General features: G+C 45.4%; 1 protein-coding gene across 4 annotated transcripts in view; it reads left to right on the forward strand.

Moving 5' to 3' along the window:
- The first annotated feature begins 1189 nt into the window (after window positions 1-1189).
- WIPI1 (WD repeat domain, phosphoinositide interacting 1) overlaps window positions 1190-19251 on the forward strand; it is a 78046-nt gene continuing 59984 nt past the window's right edge. The window contains exon 1 of one of the 4 annotated variants that reach the window (XM_072990799.2): window positions 1190-1275. Coding sequence is in view for 1 of the 4 variants with exons in the window: in XM_072990798.2 (XP_072846899.1) it covers window positions 17635-17702 (68 nt within the window). In the remaining 3 variants the exon portion in view is untranslated. Of the gene's footprint in view, window positions 1276-17487; window positions 17703-19251 lie in introns of those variants that run through there. The other 3 variants (XM_072990798.2, XM_072990796.2, XM_078384348.1) reach the window with 3 other exon arrangements.

A 19251-nucleotide genomic window follows, 5' to 3' on the forward strand; every position in this document is an offset into this window, starting at 1 on the left:
ACGGTCTCCCCCCCCCCACCGCACGGTCGCCTCCCGCCAAAGGGGACGCGAAGAGCAGTGAAAAATTGCCGCCAAACGTCAGTCGGGCCTGTCCCTTTAAAACGCCGGCTGACGTCAGAGCGCTCGTTGAAAGGGAGCAGTCACCCTCCTCTCCCCGTGCCCACAAAGGGGGAGGGGGGGAGAAAGAAAGAGGGATGCGATGGAGAGCGAAAGGAATGCCAGCCAGGAAGGGAGAGCGCCTGCGTTCCTTTGCCGAGGGCGGGAACGCGTTACTGGCCGCTGCCGTTATTCCAGAGTAGTTATTTCAGAACACCGGCAGAAAACGGGGAGGGGTTGCTTTGTTCGCCCTTCGCAGCCAAGCCGCAGTAGAGCGAGTTTTGTGGCTCCTTAAACGGCTTTCTAGAGAGATTAAGGGCTGCCGTCCTCGCTGCCCTTACCTGGAAGTAAATCCTTTCAGCAGGCGCTAATAAGTGTGCACGGTTATGGCTACGGGTGTTTTCGTGGGGCCGAGCACGCTTCCTCAGAGGCAGAAAGCGTCCGACCGAGGATGCTTCTCAAGCATCTCTCTCTCCAGTGAGATCCTCCTTCCTTCCAGGCTAGCCGCCGCTGACGGCGGGCTCCTTATAGTCGCTAAGGAGGACTGGAATACTTTCTTTAGCAAAACGTTAACAACTGGGAGGGACAGGGGGGATCTGTCTTTTTACCCTATTTAATAGACCCGCTTTAAAAAAAATCTTTGGTAGATCAGGAAAAAAAAACATGGATCCTTGTATCAGAAAAAGAAACGTACAGTACTTAAATGGCCAAGTGAGAAGGCCCATGACTACAGATACAGGCTGGAATAAATAACCCTCTAGAAGAAAAGGCCCAGAAGACGTTTGTATCAATAGACCAGAAGTAGGGCAAAAAACCCGGTAGTGTTTGAGGCTTTCCTGGCTGAGGCTGTGACCGCACTTTTAACAACAAATATCATCTGATTCGGACTGGAAAAGATGGGAGAGAACACAACAATAGAGGGAATCAGATGTTTAACAGTGACATCATCTGGAGTCTTCACAAAAACTGAGCTATGTCAATATTGGGGAAATTAACTGGAGCTTGCTCCATGCATCGTCCTTGTCAGTGAGCAGTGGTATGTGACCTTAGTAATAAATAGATAACTGTATTTGTTCTGAAACTGTAGTGCCCTCCCCCACCCCAGTCGGCAGTGGTGAAGGCAAGTGCAGGACTAATTGGTAGCAAATATAAAAGAGAAAAAGAAAGAGAAAAACACAGGTAAGGCTGCTTTCCTGTTTATACTTACCTAGAAGTAAATCCCAGTAAGGTTTATATCTGAGTAAACATGGATAACATTGCACTACTGTACACAGAAGAAATGTGAGCTCCTACTAAGTTGACACAAACTGCCTCAGTTTTTTTTTAAAACTACATATAATTCATTTTGTGTGTATTTTTGAAACAAGGCTATGCTCCTGACAATTCTTCACATTTTGTCTGATTTTGGAATGTTTTTCTTGTATAGTACCTGAAAAGCTTGTTTATTAATGTTGGTGAAGAAACATTTTTTTTCTGCCTGGTATCTGGTAGACATAGACAGATCTTCTTGGGATACAATGAAAATTATAGAAAGGTAAAAGTGGTTTTTGGTGTTCATGAGCCATCAAAGAATGAGGAAACTCCTTCTGTATTTCTTTCTGTTGTTAGCAGCAACACAGCTTTGAACCATATACTTAGCTCTCATTGGTAGCAAGCCAACAGGTAATATGGCAGAGTCTTCACTGCACCTATTTGCAATCTCGGTGAGGAACCATACTGGGGTTTTCAGCTACTGCTGTGTACTGAGGTACAAGGGGAGCAAAGGGTACATGTCTTGCGTAGGAACGATACACTCGTAGATTGCTGTGCAAAAAACCCACTTTGAATGCATGGAAATTTATGGCAGTATCAAGGGAAACAATGCTCTGCCCCAGCATTAATTTATACCTGGAATGAATGTGTACTCAAGGCTCCAGTAACTGCTTTAAATAGTACTCTAAATAGTACAACAGTCAGCCATGACCTTAGGAGCACTTAATATAGATTTCTAAGTAGTCACGTAAGAAGCATATTAAAACTTGTTTGAATTGGATAAAGCTTGAAATGGAAAATACGGGAACTGTTGGGAGAAACTGCCAGAGCAGTTCCCAGAGAAAAAAAATCTGGGTGGACTTTCAGACATTCAGTATTTTCGTTCCCCACCACCACCATTCCTTATCCTGTTCTTGTCTTCATTCCTGAAACAAAGAACCACAGTTATTTCTCTTCCTCCTCAACACTCATCTTTATTGTAAAGCCCCAAGTCTCTTTCAAGCAGCATTTTTTCATCTTAATGCATCTAGTTCACCACTGATCTTACTGGTATTATTCCCCCCCCCCAATCAACATTCCTTTCGTTTCCATTAGTACTGTGAGATTTTCTACTGCTGTATCTACCTTTTCTTCTTTCCTGAAAACATGATTTATTTTTAGTCTCTCACTTTGTTCTGGGAGGATAGAGTTAGGCTATGGCTCTTCCCAGCTAAAGCCATGTCCAAGGGGAGCTTTCTCTTAGCATGAATGAACCAAAAAGCTTCTGCAGCTGAGCCTTTTAATTATGTTTTAAAAGATTTCCTTTTAAAATAACAGTTTTTGTAAAGAGAAGAAAGGGAACTTTGGATGCAAATGCCAGTAATTTTTGCAGCCCTTTATGACCAACAAAAAGAGTAGAACTTTTGCTCCATCCAGGAAAGCCCTTACACTCCTTCTAGAGTAAACTGAAACACGTTCACACTATCTTTACGTTTTGGAAAACAGTCATTCTGAAGCACACCTCTGCAAACATGCTTATGACTGCATTTCAAGTACTGTACCTTTAGAACTTGGACATTTGTCCTTCGGATCCAGATACAGCACCCATTTAAACACAGTGTATCTAATTGGGAAAACAATGTTTTCCAGGCTGCAGAGAAGTGTGAGTTTGAAATTAATTCAGAGAAAATAGACCATGTCATCATGGGACACTGGGGCTCATGACCCATGTGAAACAGCTTCCCTTTTGGGCCACTTGAACTGACTGGAACTTATAAAAAAATTATAACAACTAGTATACATTTATGTATGATTCATTTCCTTTACATGTAATTCATCCAAATGTGTCCTATATAATTGAAGGGCTTTATTATATATCTCACCCAACATAAGGCGTCCATGCGGGCAAATACTTTAAAGGGACTACATTTTCCCTTCTGGTCAACACAGCTGCCTGCATGAGATCTCCTTTGACTGTGTGACTATCATAAGGAGTTCCTGTTCTCAATCTACCAGTATGCTAGAAGAACTACTCCCAACTATGTAGTACAAAAAGAAAAAGCTTTTTTCAAAAGGCAGAATGCTGTTAGGATACTGTAATAACCTTCAAGCATAGTATCCTGGGCGTCCTCCGGCATGCAGTTGTCTGAGCAGAAGCCCACTGAAAACAACAGAGCTTCTGCACAGACAAACACTGGGGGGGAAAATCAAACCACATTTACAAATAACTTGCATGTGCAGTAAAAACAAAGGGGCTTCTGCGTTGAGGTATCGGTGAGGCAGAGTCTGTGTTACATGATAAAGGAGCATCTTCTCCTACTCGGATTATTTCCACCCATGTTGCTCTATTGCAGCAAAACCAAGAAAGAGTCCCGTGTCATCCTCAAAAATAACAAGATTTAATTGGCATAAGCCTTTGTGGACTGTAGCCCACATCTTCAGACTCTGTGCATCTTCACTCCCATGCCATGCTTCTGAATAAGTGGGCTACAATCCATGAAATCGTACGCTAGATAAGACTTGTTCGCCTTAAAGATGGCACAGGATTCTTTGCTGGCTTTCTCTCCCAGAATTGTATCTTTCTGTTCTTGACGTTGCTGGCCTGATACTTTTTGCTGCCTGAAATGGAAGTATCCTTCCCATAATTCCCCATATGGAAACAAACCAAAATGGCAGTTGTATTTTATTTCAACACTAATGTTTTCCCATCATCTTAGAGGAAACAGGCTGCTATAGGGATACTGTACCTCTATTCTAGGATCTGGTGGCGGAATGTCTGGCATGGGCTGCTGTCCACGGCATTTGCTGCCTGAGGTGGTCACCTCAGTTGGCTTAATGGCCAAGATAGCCTTGTCACTTAAGATAAACCTGAGAAGCATATTTGCTCTGGATTTTTTTCGGCTTGTCATGTAGCGTCTCTGGCGTGATCTTCTCCTGCTAGCAGGATGAGGCAAGAGATGGACAGTGTCACATCAGGCTGCACTTGAGGAGGGGGGCATTGCTTTACTTAATGCTTTCTTATTTTGAAAGCAAAAATAGTGAACTCTGCTATTACAAATTGAGAGAAGAACAGGCAACAACTTTTTTAAACAAAAATTACATATATATATTTACATGGAAGGAGAGATCATGAAAAAATATTTCTTAGTAAATTTGAAAATATTTGGAGGAGAAGACGTTTGTACACAGTGTTTAGCATTCCACCTTCACTCCCACAACCACACCATACCACCCATTATCAGCATTTGGAAATACACTCCACTGGCTCCATGTCAAAGAGTAGACTGTGTCCAGCACAAATTAATTGGTGGGAATATGGTATTTATCTCTCAGGGCCTCAGTGATGCAAAGTACTGTTCCATGTTGACATCTCCAGCACCTAGTTTGCTGTGCAGAGCCTCCTCTTTGATATAAAACTGCTGGAATGTACATATTTCCAACTGCTGATAATGGCTGGGCTGTGTGTGTGTGTGTGTGTGTGTGTGTGAGAGAGAGAGAGAGAGAGAGAGCGAGAGAGAGAGAGAGAGAGCTAGCTGTGTCATGGAAAGAGAGCTGGGCAAGAAGATAAGTACAGTATGCTCCTTTTCTATCAGCAGCAATCTGGTTATGTAGCAGCTTTTATATCTTTATAACTTAACGAGGGATGACTCCACTCTTTCCTTAGTATAATTAACTTTTTAAAAAACTTTCATAGTTACCAGGGTGGACTTGTTAAATGATGGAAAAAAGTATCATGTGATTCAGCTGGTGCTGACTCATGACTTGTGCTTTGTTGTGCATGTTTAGAGTATGATGAGTACCAGAGATTTGCAGCTTATACCCATCACGTTTTTGCCTTTTTAAAAAATGGTGCTTTTGAGAAACGGCAAGCTGCAGAGTTCCTTATTAAAATTTAAAATGACAGCAGTAATGAACTATGGAGGGTGACCTGTTACGAGATGATAAAGAAGCGAGTTATTTTTGAAATTAATTCACCAAGTTCCAATAAGGAAATAAATATTAGTTGTTGGAGGTGTTTTAAAATTTGGTAGTAGGGGTGGGTCATAGCTTCGGTGGGAGGTGGATAGGGCTCCCTTTGACGTTTTTGGGTGGGGCGCCTCCTCCCTCTGCAACCTCTGCATCTACCCTGCATAGGAGTTCCTTCTGGTTTTAAGTGGAAAAGTTAAACAATAAGCAGAGGACTCTCCCCCCCCACCCCGTGAGTAGATCTTTGAGCTGTTCTGCTAGTAACAGTGAAGGAGGGCAATGACTGATGACTCAGTCATCGGTGAGATACAGATGACTGACCTGTGGCATGGATCCCCGCAAGTGGCAAGACAGTAAAGATTTGTGGCACACCTGGAGGCTGACATGCTCACAATTTATTTGCAGGGAGGTTTATTTCACAAGGTGGAAAATGTTCAAAGCACCTTACCCCATGTGGTGCCTTCCACTTGAGTCCAACTGCAATTTCCATCTCCCCCGGTCATCACTAACAATGCTGGCTGAGAATAATGGGAGCTGTAGTTTTGACACATCTGCCAGGCTCTGGTTTGGGAAGGGCTTTAAAGTTTTGGTCAGCCACCTAATAAAGTCCAGGCGTAGATAACATCCTGTCACCCTAATGGCTTTGTAATTCTCTTCTTATCAGTTATTGCTGAGAATTGATGCAGTAGGTTAATCCTATGATAACGCACCTGCATGAAATAGCCTCCATAGATCAAACAGACCAGACAGAACTTCAGCCTCAAACACAAATTCTTTTCATCAGCAGCAACCAACTCAACCGTGATTGTTGTCTTATTGAACATAAGCAGTCAATATGAATTTGTGAGCTAGTGCTCAAAGCATCCTGCATCCATTACAAATTGTTGCACTTGAGCTGATGTAAAAAAGCAATATTTTTTTAAACCAGTGGTGATTATTCCATCTATATTGACGTAGTTAGGGGACATCAATAATTTAATAATTTAGGTAGATGAAATCATCTTATTGGCAGAAGGCAGTGACCTGAAATGACTTTTAGTGAAAGTAAAAGAAGAAAGTGCCATAGCAGGACTGCAGTTGAACTTGAACATTAAGACCAAAAAATAAAAGTAAAAGAAATCCCAACTATAGAAGAACTATACAACTTTAGTGTTATCAATGAAGAAATTTAAATAGTTAGAGATGTTGTATACCTTGGTTCAATCATCGATCCAAATGGAGATTGCAGCCAAGAAATCAGAAGAGGACTGAGACTTAAAAGGGCAGCAACAAAGGAATTAGAAAATATAATCCAGTGTAAGGATGTGTGACTGGAGACCAAGACCAAGATAATCCACACTCTTGTATTTCTGATCACCATGTGTGGATGTGAAAGATGGATAGTTAAGAAAACTGAGAGGGGAAATGTATTAATTTGAAATGTGCTGGAGGAGAGCTTTGTGGATACACTGGACCGCTAGAAAGACAAACAAGTGGATGCTAGATAAAATCAATTCTGAACTACCTGTGGAGGCAAAAATTGTTAAAAGTGAGACTGTGCAGCTTTGGGCACATCATGTGAAAGCAGGATTCTCTGGAAAAGACAATAATGCTGGGAAAGGCAGAAGGCAGCAGGAAAAGAGGAAGACCAAATAGGAAATGGACTGACTCCTTAGAGGAACCCGTAAGCTTAAGTTTACAAAAGCTGAGCAGGGCAGTTGATGACCCTCATTTTGGGGATCCCTCATTCAAAGGGTCGCTAGGTTAGGAGACATGCACATGTGAACTGTGCTCAGAATGGGAAGAGAAGAAAGTAGTAGCATCTGCTTCATTAACGTGGCTTGAAGGCGCCTTAGCCATCTCAGGCCATAAGAATTATGATACAGTAATGATACAGTAATTTCAAAGGATCCCAAACTTTATTTTCACATCTAATGAAACATACAAAACCAAAGATAAATTCCTATGTCCAATAATAAAATAATAAAATCCCAGGAAAAAAATGTTAAAAGCAGCTATTTAATGCCATACACATTTTTTAAAAGCTTAGAAACTCAGGAGGCAATATGATTAGTCTATCAGCCATTAAAACCTTGCTGAAATAAAGAGATAGCTTTGTGGGAAGTAGACAGTTTTAAAATTGTGGCTATGTGGATTTGCAGCTCTGTATGTTGTGTACCAGGATGGTTGTGTAGAACTCGGTGTGAGCTGACTTTCTGGAACACACAGAATGCCACTCTGTCAGGAGTGTGTAGAGAACAACGTTGCATTTCTTCTTGCATTGTTCTTGGTCACATGTAACACCCTGTGGTTTCTGCGGGCCAAGTCTAAGCCATAGATGTGAGACTCAGGGAGAAATCCTGAGAAAGCACCCTCGGTTGCTAGATGCAAACAGAATAAGATGTTGTTATAGGATTCTTTCTCTTTTTAAAGGACTTGAACCTTTGTTATTGTTACAATTGGTTTATCTTGCTTAGATCTCTTCAGCTCTTCCCGGTCATGGCTTTGATATTTTGAGGCTTGCTGTGAAGCCCACCCCGTGGCTATCTCAACCAGAAATTGGTTTAGTCCCACAATCTTAATTATGTTGGAAGTTAATCATTTGCAGTGGGCTTGCTGTCAGGTGCCTATCTGGTCTCCCTTCTCAGAAAAGAATGGTTGTGAGGTTGAACTGTCACTAGATGGCAATATTCATTACTAGTGCATCTTTAAACAGCGTTCATTGATTGAGCTGCTGGCCACCTATGCATCTTGAATTGGATACAACCATAGAACCCTACATTTTTTTCAAGTATACACCCAGGTTAAATATGCAACTATAAGAGAGCTGGGGTGGTGTAGTGGACTGAGTGACAGACTCAAGCATGGGAGACCTGGATTCTAATCACTGTTTGGCCAAGGAAATCAGCAGAGGCTTGGGACTGGTACAACCACTCACATACCTGGAGAACCCGATTGGGATTGCAATTAACAGTACCTAATAATGTCTAACTATAAAAGTACTAGGAACACAGAAAAATGTCATATGTCAGTGGCCGGGCTGGTAGTGGAATGCTGGGAGTTGTGAGTGGGAAAACTTTGCCCATTTTTCTTTAAGTGAGTCAGACTGGATTTTTCCTAGACCTTATTTATTTATTTATTTATTTATTTATTTATTTATTTATTTATTTATTTATTTATTTATTTAAACTAAAGGTGTGCAGAATTGTGTTTTTGGACTACAGACATACCAGGTGGGTATGAAGTGTTTCCTACTTTAGCTAGTGATGCCAGAAATTCTCCCTGGGATCCTCTACATGCAAACCCTGTGCTCAGAAATTGAACTAGATCTCCCTCCCACAGCAGAATATCCATGTTGCTAGTGTATGTTTGGAAAGATCTATCAGACAAATAGACGTGTTAGAGAATCAGGATTGCTTGAGTTCCTGGCCAGAGTACAGTGGGGTCTTGTCTTGAGAACTTAATCCGTATTGGAAGGCAGTTCTCAAGTCAAAATGTTCTCAAGTCAAATCTGCATTTCCCATAGGAATGCATTGAAAACCATTTGATCCGTATCTGCTCTTTTCCGTCCATAGAAACTAATGGGAAGCTGCTATTCTGCCTACGACCACTAGAGGGGGATATTTTGTTTCTTTTTTTCTTAGGTCAAGAAAGGTTCAGGGAAGGCAGGGAAAATACAGTCCAGGCAGTACCAGGCAGTCTGAAGACTCCCAATCCACTCTCTAAACGCTGGGAGGCGTTAGGAAGCAGACAGGCACCCTTTTCACTGGCCAACAGTTAACTGAAAGTTCAAATTTTGCACTTTCCCTGCCTCCCACGTGGTTTTTTTTAATTCTTAACTCAAATCTAAGTATGTAAGTCAAGTCAATATTTTCCTATGAGAGTGGTTCTTAAGTCAAAATGTTCTTAACTCAAGGCGTTCTTAAGTCAAGACCCCACTGTACAACTGGTGGAAAACCTTCACAAAATATGTGAAGTGATCCTACCATTTGATCATCACTCCAGATATGTAAGAGAGCTACTTCTGGATCTTTTGTCAGAGACACATTCTGTTTTCAAATCTGAAGCCTTGCAGAATAACCACTTGTGGGAAAGTATGGATACTTACTAGGCTCTCAAACCTTGCTCCAGTTACAAACCTTTGTTTTTAAATTTTGTAAGAAGCTGTAGGGCTGACCCTGATGTTTGACACATTGATATAGCAGACACAGGCAAGTTTGGGGTAACATCAGCATGTAGTAAATATTTCCTCTCTTATAATTGTGTTTTTTCACCAGAGGTGAGGAAATGTTTGAGGGTTTTTTACCTCCTGGCTTGTTCTCCCCCCCCCCCCCCAAAAAAAGAAAACTTGGCTAGCTTTGGGTATTCTGCATCTAGATCTAGAGGGATGTGTTTCTCAGTGTGGGTAGTGGGAGTCATTTGGTATTTTGCTTCAGTCAGCCAATATCTTGGGTTGCCCTTACTTAGAAAGATGAAAACAGGAGTCAATGAGCAGCAGCAGATGAAAACGTTGCTCCAAATCAGCCTCCTAGATGGACCTGCCCCTGCTGTTGAAAGGAGAACAATTTTGGTTGACAAATAGCTGGAAACAAGAGTTTCCTCCTCAGCATGTGGACACAGCTTTCATGCTTAGGCTGTGTGAATAATTTTGAAAATAAGCAGAAAAAGTAACTGGAAGTCTTTGATGGGGGGGGCGGCACAACAGGGCACCCTTTGCAGCTGTGTGAACCTCAGAATGTGTGACGTTGGATGCTGATCTTCCTGGTGCCAGTCATTCAGATGCCCATTATGTGTAGCATAAGTCCTAGGTCATGGTGGGGGGAAATCAATTTAAAGTAACCTAACAGTAATGGACTCAGTTTATATAGGCTAGAGGGGGCCAGCAACTCACAAGTTGTTCTTGGAGACTGCTTTTACAACCTGCCATGTGTCCCTGAAGTTGCTGTCACCTCTCTTACTCTACACCTCCACCACAAGGGATGATCATAATTAGTGAAGTATTTTTTTTGTCATCCTTGTCCCCAGTACCACCGGGGTCCTATTAGTCTAACACAGAGCTGACTAGTGCTCTGTCAGTGGTCCGCATACACTCACTTTCCCAGCACAATTATGCTGATGGATCTTGTAGCACATGTGACAGGCTAGTGCCAGGAGGGTCTGCATTCTTGGTTGCCTGCTGAGGCTCCCATACCTGTCAGTCTCGTGGCCTGTTTCCATGGTCTTATTGCCCACCTAAGATAGCTTTATCCTTGACATGCTCTTTTTCAACATAGAGCTGCAATACAGTGAATCATCTAACTTTTTTAAAAAGTTCATGTATCCCAAACTATCTCCGAAACGCTAGCGCTAGAAATATAAAAATTTTCAGATACTGTACTACCAATGTCACAACTTAAGTAACTGGTATGTAATTTCCTGAAATGAGTTTCCTCAAAGCCCCACTTGGTTTCACTGGTAATTAGATTTTATTAGCTCCTGATCATAGGCAATTTCTGGATGCTTATGTTAACCACGCAAGATAAACTTCAGTGACAAGATCCTTTTCCTCTAGCTAGAGTATTTAATAGAAGTGAGTCCACTCCCTCACATTTCATAAATATTTTACTATATCTTTTCCTGAGACAACACTGAAGAAATGACACTTGGCTACAATGTAAAGCAGTGAGTATATAGCTTGTATAACAGTGTAAATGTGCTGTCCCCTCAAAATAACGTGACACACAGCCATTAATATCTAAACCGCTGGGAACAAAAATGAGTACACCCGTAAGTGACAATGTCCAAATTAGGCCCAAGTAGCCATTTTCCCTCCTTGGTGTCATGAGACCCGTTAGTGTCACAAGTCTCAGGTGTGGAGGGGGAGCAGGTGTTATCACTCTCACTCTCTCAGCCTGGTCACTGGAAGAGCACCTCATAGTAATGAACTACAGTGGTGCCTCACATTACGACGTTAATTCGTTTCAGCGAAATCGCTGTAGAACGAAAATGTAATGCGAAATTTAAAAGCCCATAGAAATGCATTAAACCCCGATTAATGCGTTCCTAGGGGCTTGAAACTCACCGTCCAGCGAAGATCCCCAATAGCGCAGCCATATTCGCTGCCTGTGCAGTGAGGAATCCATCGCAGAAAAGAGCGGGGGAGCCATGTTTTTTACCCAGCGGCCATTTTGAAACCGCCGATCAGCTGGCCAAAAATTATCGCTTTGTGAGAAATTCCCCCATAGGAAACATCGTTTTGCGATCGCTTTTGCAATCGCAAAACCTTCAACATAAAGCAATTTTGTCGTAAAACGGAGTGCTCATAATGCGAGGCACCACTGTATCTGCGTTCCTCATGGCACCTCATAGTAATGAACTATCTGAGGATCTGAAAAAACAAATTGCTGCTCTACATAAAGATGGCCTAGGCCAGGGTGGGCAATTAATTTCTATGGGGGGGCACATAAAAAGTCTGAACTGTGTTTGGGGGCCGAACCAACTTTACTTAAAAATAGCCCCCCCCTTAGGTGGGTAGTAATAGGCCCCCATTGGGTGAGGCCCTGCGGTGAATGAACTACAAGGCTGATATAGTTAACTCCCTAAACATTTTCGGGAGTTAACTATGTGAGCATTGTAATTCGTTCACCGCAGGGGGGCAAAGGAAAAAAAAAAACCCGACACTGAGCTAACTCATCTGTTCTCCGTTCCCCTGCGGCCTTCCTCTCCAACTGTTTTCTATCCCACGCAGGCGACGTGATGCATCATCACGTCGCCTGCGCAAGGATCGCTTCTGGCCTCTTGAGCTGCAGGCTCCATAGCCTGCAGCTGAAGAGTAACAGTCAAAACTCGTGAAATTCCAGTGTTGGATCTCGCAATTTTTGCTTACTGCCATGCTGGGTGACCGGAGCCAGAGCTCCGGCTTACTCAGCGGTGATGGGCGGGCCAGACTGGAGCAGCTCGAGGGCCATATGTGGCCCGCAGGCCGCACTTTGCCCAGGTCTGGCCTAGGCTATAAGAAGGCAAAAACCCTGAAACTGAGCTGCAGCACGGAGTAGTTTAACAGGACAGGTTCCACTCAGAACAGGCCTCGCCATAGTCGACCCAAGAAGTGGAGTGCCCGTGCTCAGTATCATATCCAGAGCTTGGCTTTAGGAAATGGACGTCTGAATGCTGTCAGCATTGCTGCAGAGTTTGAAGGGGGGGGGGGTGTTCAGCCTGTCAATGCTCAGACCATACGCTGCACACTGCATCAAACTGGTCTTCAGGGCTGTCGTCCCAGAAGGAAGCCTCTTCTACAAATGATACACAAGAAAGCCCACATATGGTTTGCTGCAGACAAGCAGACTAAGGACACAGATTTCTAGACCCATGTCCTGTGGTCCGATGAGACCAAGATAATCTTATTTGGTTCAGATGGTGTCAAGCGTGTGTGGACGATGGAGGTACGCAAGGTCTCTAACATCCGCCAGCTCTGTGATGTCATCATGGAGGAGTGGAAGAGGATTCCACTGGCAACCTGTGAAGCTCTGGTGAACTTTATGCCCAGGAGGGTTAAGGCAGTGCTAGAAAATAATGGTGGCCACATAAAATATTGACACTTTGTGCCCAATTTGGACATTGTTACTTAGGGGTGTGTCACTTTTGTTGCCAGCGGTTTAGACATTAATGACTGTGTGTTGCTTTATTTTGAGGGGACAGCACATTTACACTGTTATACAAGCTGTATACTCAGTGCTTTACATTGTAGCCAAGTGTCATTTCTTCAGTGTTGTCCCAGGAAAAGATATACTAAAACATTTATGAAATGTGAGGGTGTACTCCTGTGATATACTATATGTGCTAAGTAGTTCATCTGTCTCTCATGCATCTTTCCGCCAATACTTTGATTTCTTAATGAGATGTAATCAATATTTCAAGTTACTTTGGTGGTAATATGCAATAATTTTAACAGTAATAATTCGGTGGATGTAATTGAAAAATCAGTATCTTCAAATCTCTAAATATGGAACTCAATTTCTGCATAAGTGGAAGTGAGTTCCAGGGCAAATCAGGGGCAGAATGAATGGTGGTGTGTGAAAAAAAAACCTAGCATGGAGGGAAACACTAGGGGTGGGATTATTAGAGATATATAGCACTTCCAGGAAGACTCCCTGGAAAAAACCCTGATATTGGGAAAGTGTGAAGGCAAGAGGAGAAGGGGACAACAGAGAATGAGATGGTTGGACAGTGTCACCAAAGCAACCAACATGAATTTGACACAACTCCGGGAGGCAGTGGAAGACAGGAGGGCCTGGCGTGCTCTGATCTATGGGGTCACAAAGAGTTGGACATGACTAAACAACAAGAATAGCACTTAGAGTGGTGGTGGAATGTATGGGTTTTAATGTGGGAGAAGCTGAATATATTTGTTGCAGTTTTACTCTAGTTTGAATTAGGTGGAAATGGGGCTTTAATTATCTCCTTTGTTCATGTGAGAAATAATCCAGTGGCAGGATCAGTGAGCAGGGAAGTTCCTTCAAAGTCCGCTGCTTTAAATTATGATGACACCGTACTTATTTTATATCTTCTAATATGGCAGCCAAAATTTTGTTGCTTAGTGTAGTAAACTGCACTAGAGTGGTCCCATTTGAATCAATGGAACTTACAAAGGAGTTGACTCACTCAATCCCCATTGATTCAGTGGGCATACTCTAGTGCAGTGGTTCTTAACCTTTGTTACTCGGATGTTTTTGAACTGCAACTCCCAGAAACCCCAGCCAGCACAGTTGGTGGTGAAGGCTTCTGGGAGTTGCAGTCCAAAACTCCTGAGTAACCCAAGGTTAAGAACCACTGCTCTAGTGCAATTTACCATGCAAAGCCAGAAAATTTTGGCCAGCATGGTGTTAAAAAGAGAACAGAGTAAGAACAAAACATTTTTAGAATGGCTTATTTATTTATTTTTTATTTATTTATTTTATTTCTATCCCGCCTATCTGATCATATTAGACCACTCTAGGCGGCTTACAGTAAAAACAACAATGTAATTTTAAGACTTTACAGCAGAAACGTAAATAAAAAAAAAATAAAGAACAGAATAAGAAAAAAGATCGTCAAGGGTTTTCTGTTGGGAAGGCCCGCCTATACATCAATGTTTTTAGTTGTTTCTTAAAAATGCCCAGCGAGGGAGCCGCGCGAATCTCAGGGGGCAAGTTGTTCCAAAGGCGAGGAGCTGCCACCGCCGAGAAGGCCCGATTTCTGGTCTTTTCCTTTCGGGCCTCTCTCGGCGTTAGGCTCCTCAGCCTTATCTCCTGGCTCGCGCGAGTGACACGGGTAGATCTAGGTGGGAGAAGGCGTTCCGCCAAGTATCGAGGTCCTAAACCGTTTAGGGCTTTGTAAGTAAGAGTTAACACTTTGAAATCAATGCGGAATTGGATGGGCAGCCAATGCAATGCGGCCAGAGTGGGGGAGATATGTTGGTATCTTCTCAGCCCACTGAGTAGTCTGGCCGCCGCATTCTGCACCACCTGTAGTTTCCGCAGCAATCTCAAAGGTAGCCCCACGTAGAGCGCATTACAGTGGTCTAATCTCGAGACTACAAGCGCATGCACCAGAGTGGTGAGAGACCCCACATCAAGGTAGGGCCGCAGCTGGGCTATCCGCCTGAGATGGAAAAAAGCGGAACGGACCACGGACGCCACCTGGGTCTCCATGGTGAGCGCCGGGTCAAGATGGACACCCAAGCTACGGACCCCATCCCTGGCGGGCAGGGTCACCCCCCCCCAAAAAATGAGGGAGTTTCCCATGTCCCCAGGTGTGGGGGCGCCCACCCTCAGTACCTCCGTCTTGTCCGGGTTCAGCCTCAGCCCGTTCTCCTGCATCCACTCCTGTACAGCCTCCAGGCAACGCCGAAGGGACAGAATGGCATCTCCTGCAGTTGGAAAAAAGGAGATGTAGAGCTGTGTGTCATCCGCATATTGATGGCACTGCGCTCCACACCTCCTGATGACCCCTCCCAGCGGCCTCATGTAGATATTAAACAGCATTGGGGAGATGATCGACCCCTGTGGGACCCCACAATTAAGGCACCACGGGGCCGAAACATTCTCCCCAAGCTGTACTCTCTGGGGACGGTCCTCCAAGAAGGAACGGAGCCAAGCAAAAGCCCGGCCACCTATCCCCAACTCGGCGAGCCTCCCCAGGAGGATACCATGGTCAATGGTATCAAAGGCCGCTGAGATATCGAGGAGGACCAACAGAGACACTTTGCCCCTGTTGGCCTCCCTCAATAAGTCATCACACAGGGCGACCAATGCCGTTTCTGTCCCATGGCGCGGCCTGAAGCCCGACTGGAATGGATCCAGGGCATCTGTTTCATCCAGGAACGCCTGGAGCTGATCGGCCACCACCCTCTCGACTACCTTGCTTAAGAAAGAAACATTGGCGATGGGCCTATAGTTGCCAATTTCGTCCGCCGCCAAACTGGGTTTCTTTCTTATGGGCCTAATGAGTGTTTCCTTGAGGGCAGAGGGAAATCTACCCTCAAGGAAAGACCCATTAATTATTACAGTAGCCCATTCCGTTGTTGAGGGCCTGGCTGCCTTGATTAGCCAGGCCGGGCAGGGGTCCAAAGAGGAGGTGGTGGCACGACAGCGATCAAGCGTCCTGGCCACAGTGTCGGGCGATACGGGCTGAAAAGAGTCAAAAGACACCGGGCAAGACGGAGCGCTGGACATCTCAACTCGACTCTCTGTATTCAAAAAAGGAGTGAGATCCCGGCGGATGGCCTCCACTTTGGATTTTAAAAATGCTGCAAATTGGTCCGGGGTAAGACTAGGGGGAGGCCTATCTCCCGGGCCAATTCCGGATAGGTCACGTACTATACAGAATAGTTCCGCCTGCTGGTTGGATGCCTCACTTATCCGGTTAGCGAGGTAAGTTCTACTGGCAGCCTTTACCTTAGACTGGTAAAGGTTAGTTGCGACCTTAACAGCTATACGATTGAAAACCGTCGGGTCCTTTCTCCATTTGCGCTCCAGCCGTCTCCTGACCCGCTTCGACACCCGAAGATCCTGGTTAAACCAGGGTGCCGGGCGATCTCTGCGGCGGAGAGGGCGTTTAGGTGCGATCGTGTCAACGGCACTAGTCGCGGCGGTGAGCCAGCCGTGAACCAGGGCCTCGACAGGAACGCCAGCCAGGTCAGCCGTAACCCCTCTCATGGCATCCTGGAATCCAATCGGATCCAGTAGCCTTCGAGGGCGGACCATGACAATAGATCCCTGCTCCCTGCGAGGGTTTCCACTGTTTCCACTGTTGCATCTATGATACTGGTGGTAGTGGAGGGTGAAGTTTGCTTTTGATTCCCAAAAGCAAACTTCAAAAGTTACAGTACTTGCATCTGTTACTCAGAAGAAACAGTGACCAGAATTTGATGTTATAAATGTTGCAAAGGATTATAACTGAAGACAGTAAATAAGATGGGCTGGGGAGTGTATCCAGTAACCAGCTGAGTCTGCAGCAAAAACAGCAAAGACACTTCCAGGCGTTATGAAGACTCCTTTTTATCGGGCCCAAGCTCCTAAACGTGCGCTGCCCACGGAGTGCTGCCAGGCACCTGAGAAGGAGGCTTGCAATCCATGATAACGTCTCGTTCGTCGTTAAAATGCCAGGAGGCTCCTTGATGTTTTTGTGGGCAAGGGCTAACTCGTTTCCTTTGAAACCACCTGGGCACAGGATGGCCCTACACCATTACATCGATGGTAGTTAATTGCCTCGTCTATTAAAAGCAGAGATAATCTTCGCCACCACCGCTAGAGGAAGGAAGGAAGTAATGGACGCAGTTCCCAAAGGAAGCGACCTCGTCCGCGAGCAGGCATCAGGGAAAGGGCTTGGCTCCAGGGAAGCTGGGCCGCGGCCGCTGCCACCTCACGACCGCCCAGCCCGCCGGCTGCCCACGCCTGTGCCCTCCCCCCCTCCACCACTGCCGCCGCCTCCCTCTCGCGTCTGATGCAACCACCACAACACAACCACGTGGCCCTCACCAGCTGTTTGCCCGCCTGAACCAATCGGGGTCGGCCCTGCTGGCGTCGGGGGCGGGGCCTGAGGAGCCGAGCCGCTTCGGTCGGGCCAGGCTGAGAGGCCCGGCTGCTGACGAGGGCGGGACGAGGTGGCCCGTTTGGGTTCGCGGCGCCCAATAGGAGCGCTCGGCCCGGCGGAGGGCGTCGACCCCCCTCCCCTCCCGAAGCCGGCGGCGGTTGGGGTGGCGATGAGACTGGCCGTCGCTTCGGCTCGGAGCCGGAACCGGGGAGGTGTCGCGGCGGAGGCCGGTGCGGGGAAGGGGGAGGCAGGCCTCGAACCCGGTCCGGGGGACGGAATTGAGCCCGGGGATTCGGCGCCCGCTAGAGTCCAATGGAGGCCGCCGGCGGAGAGGGGGAGCCGGAGGCGCTGACCTGCTTCTCCTACAACCAGGACTGCACGTACGTAAAGGGGAGGCGGGAGGGGAACTAAGTGGGCACACTCGAGCCCGGTCGACTCCTCTGCTCGCCCTCCCGCCCGCCTTCTGGGAAAGAAAGACTGACTTTAAAAAAAGCCTTTCCAGGCTTGATCAGGGAGGGAAAAGGAGGGAGGGAGGAGGAGGAAGAACAAGAACGACCCGGGGCAGGGGAAAATGGGCAAAAGGGGATGAGGTAGGCCGCGGAAGAGCATCAGGTGGAATGAGCTGGGCCGGAGAAGTGTGGGAAGGGGCAGGGCAAGGGAGGAAAGGCTGCGGGAGGATCTGCAGGAGTCCTCAAAAGAACTCTCCTTTTGGGTGGGCTTTTCCCGCCAGATGTCCTTGGATCGGGGTTTTATACGGAGTTAATAGACAGATGCTATGTTCTCTAGTATCCGTTCCCATGGCTGCTGCTTCTCCGATTTAAGATGTTTTTGGATTGGGCAGGAGTGTACTATGTGCTGCCAACCAGAACCAATTTATAGCCATCCTAATAGGGTTTTCAAGTGAAACAACATATTTCAGGAGTGGTTCTATGAGTTTACATGGCTGTGGGGATTCGAACCCAGATCACCTGAGCCCTAGTCCATCACTCTATCCATTACAACCCACTGGCTGAAATCCAGTATTAAGTCACAACTAGAGTAGGAATCAGTAAACAGAGGAATTTAATCACCGGTCCCCACTAATTCAGTAGGCCTACTATAAAACCCTAATGGATTTCAGCCATTGTATTACAGTTCCCATAATTCTCACACAGCACAGCCATCAAGAAGGGTGTGATGGTCCAACACAACCATACACCTCCAGAGGAGCGAAGGCTGTTATGTGAGTTAACCTCCTGTTGGTCCTGTTGGTAGTTCAAGAAATCTGAGGCCCAACCCAAAGGCCTGATGTTTCCCCTTCATCATTTTCTAGCTTTGTGTGTTGGCTGCAGTGCCCCATAATTATTCCCTTTGCTTTGGTTTTCTTCCTGTCCTCTCTCCTGCATTGACCTTTTCTATTATTTCTGGTAGAGCAGAAGTCAGAGAAAGGAAGACTTGTTTAACAACAGAAGTCACAGGAAATGCTATGATGCTGTGTTCACAAGCTAAGACCCAAGGATAGATTCAATTGTTTTGCTTCTTAAACATCTGATTAGAAAGGTGCCTGTAAAAGAGCAGCTTTTATGGACTCTTTTTAGAAAATGACAAAATGTTTTGAGAGAATGCCTTATGAGCCTTCCTCTGGATTTAATTCTTACTGTATATCAGGACACACACTTGCAGAACAGTATCATATAATAGAGTAGATACAGGCATTGGTTAAAACTAAGCTTTAGCACGCCTTGCTTCTGCCCTAGGTTGTGGAAAGAGGAAACTGCACATCTCTACCTTGCATTTGTTTATGTGCTTCAGAAACCAGCAGGGGTGCCAGGCCTGACCCACTTTTCTGATGAGCAATTACAGTAACATAGAGCTAGCAGCTTATGATTCTCCAGGTGGTGTTAGATTACAACTCCCATTGTCATTTCCCATTGACTACTCTGGTTAGTG

The sequence above is a fragment of the Pogona vitticeps genome, chromosome 2, assembly GCF_051106095.1.
Source record: "Pogona vitticeps strain Pit_001003342236 chromosome 2, PviZW2.1, whole genome shotgun sequence".
In the NCBI taxonomy this organism is placed as follows: domain Eukaryota; kingdom Metazoa; phylum Chordata; class Lepidosauria; order Squamata; family Agamidae; genus Pogona; species Pogona vitticeps.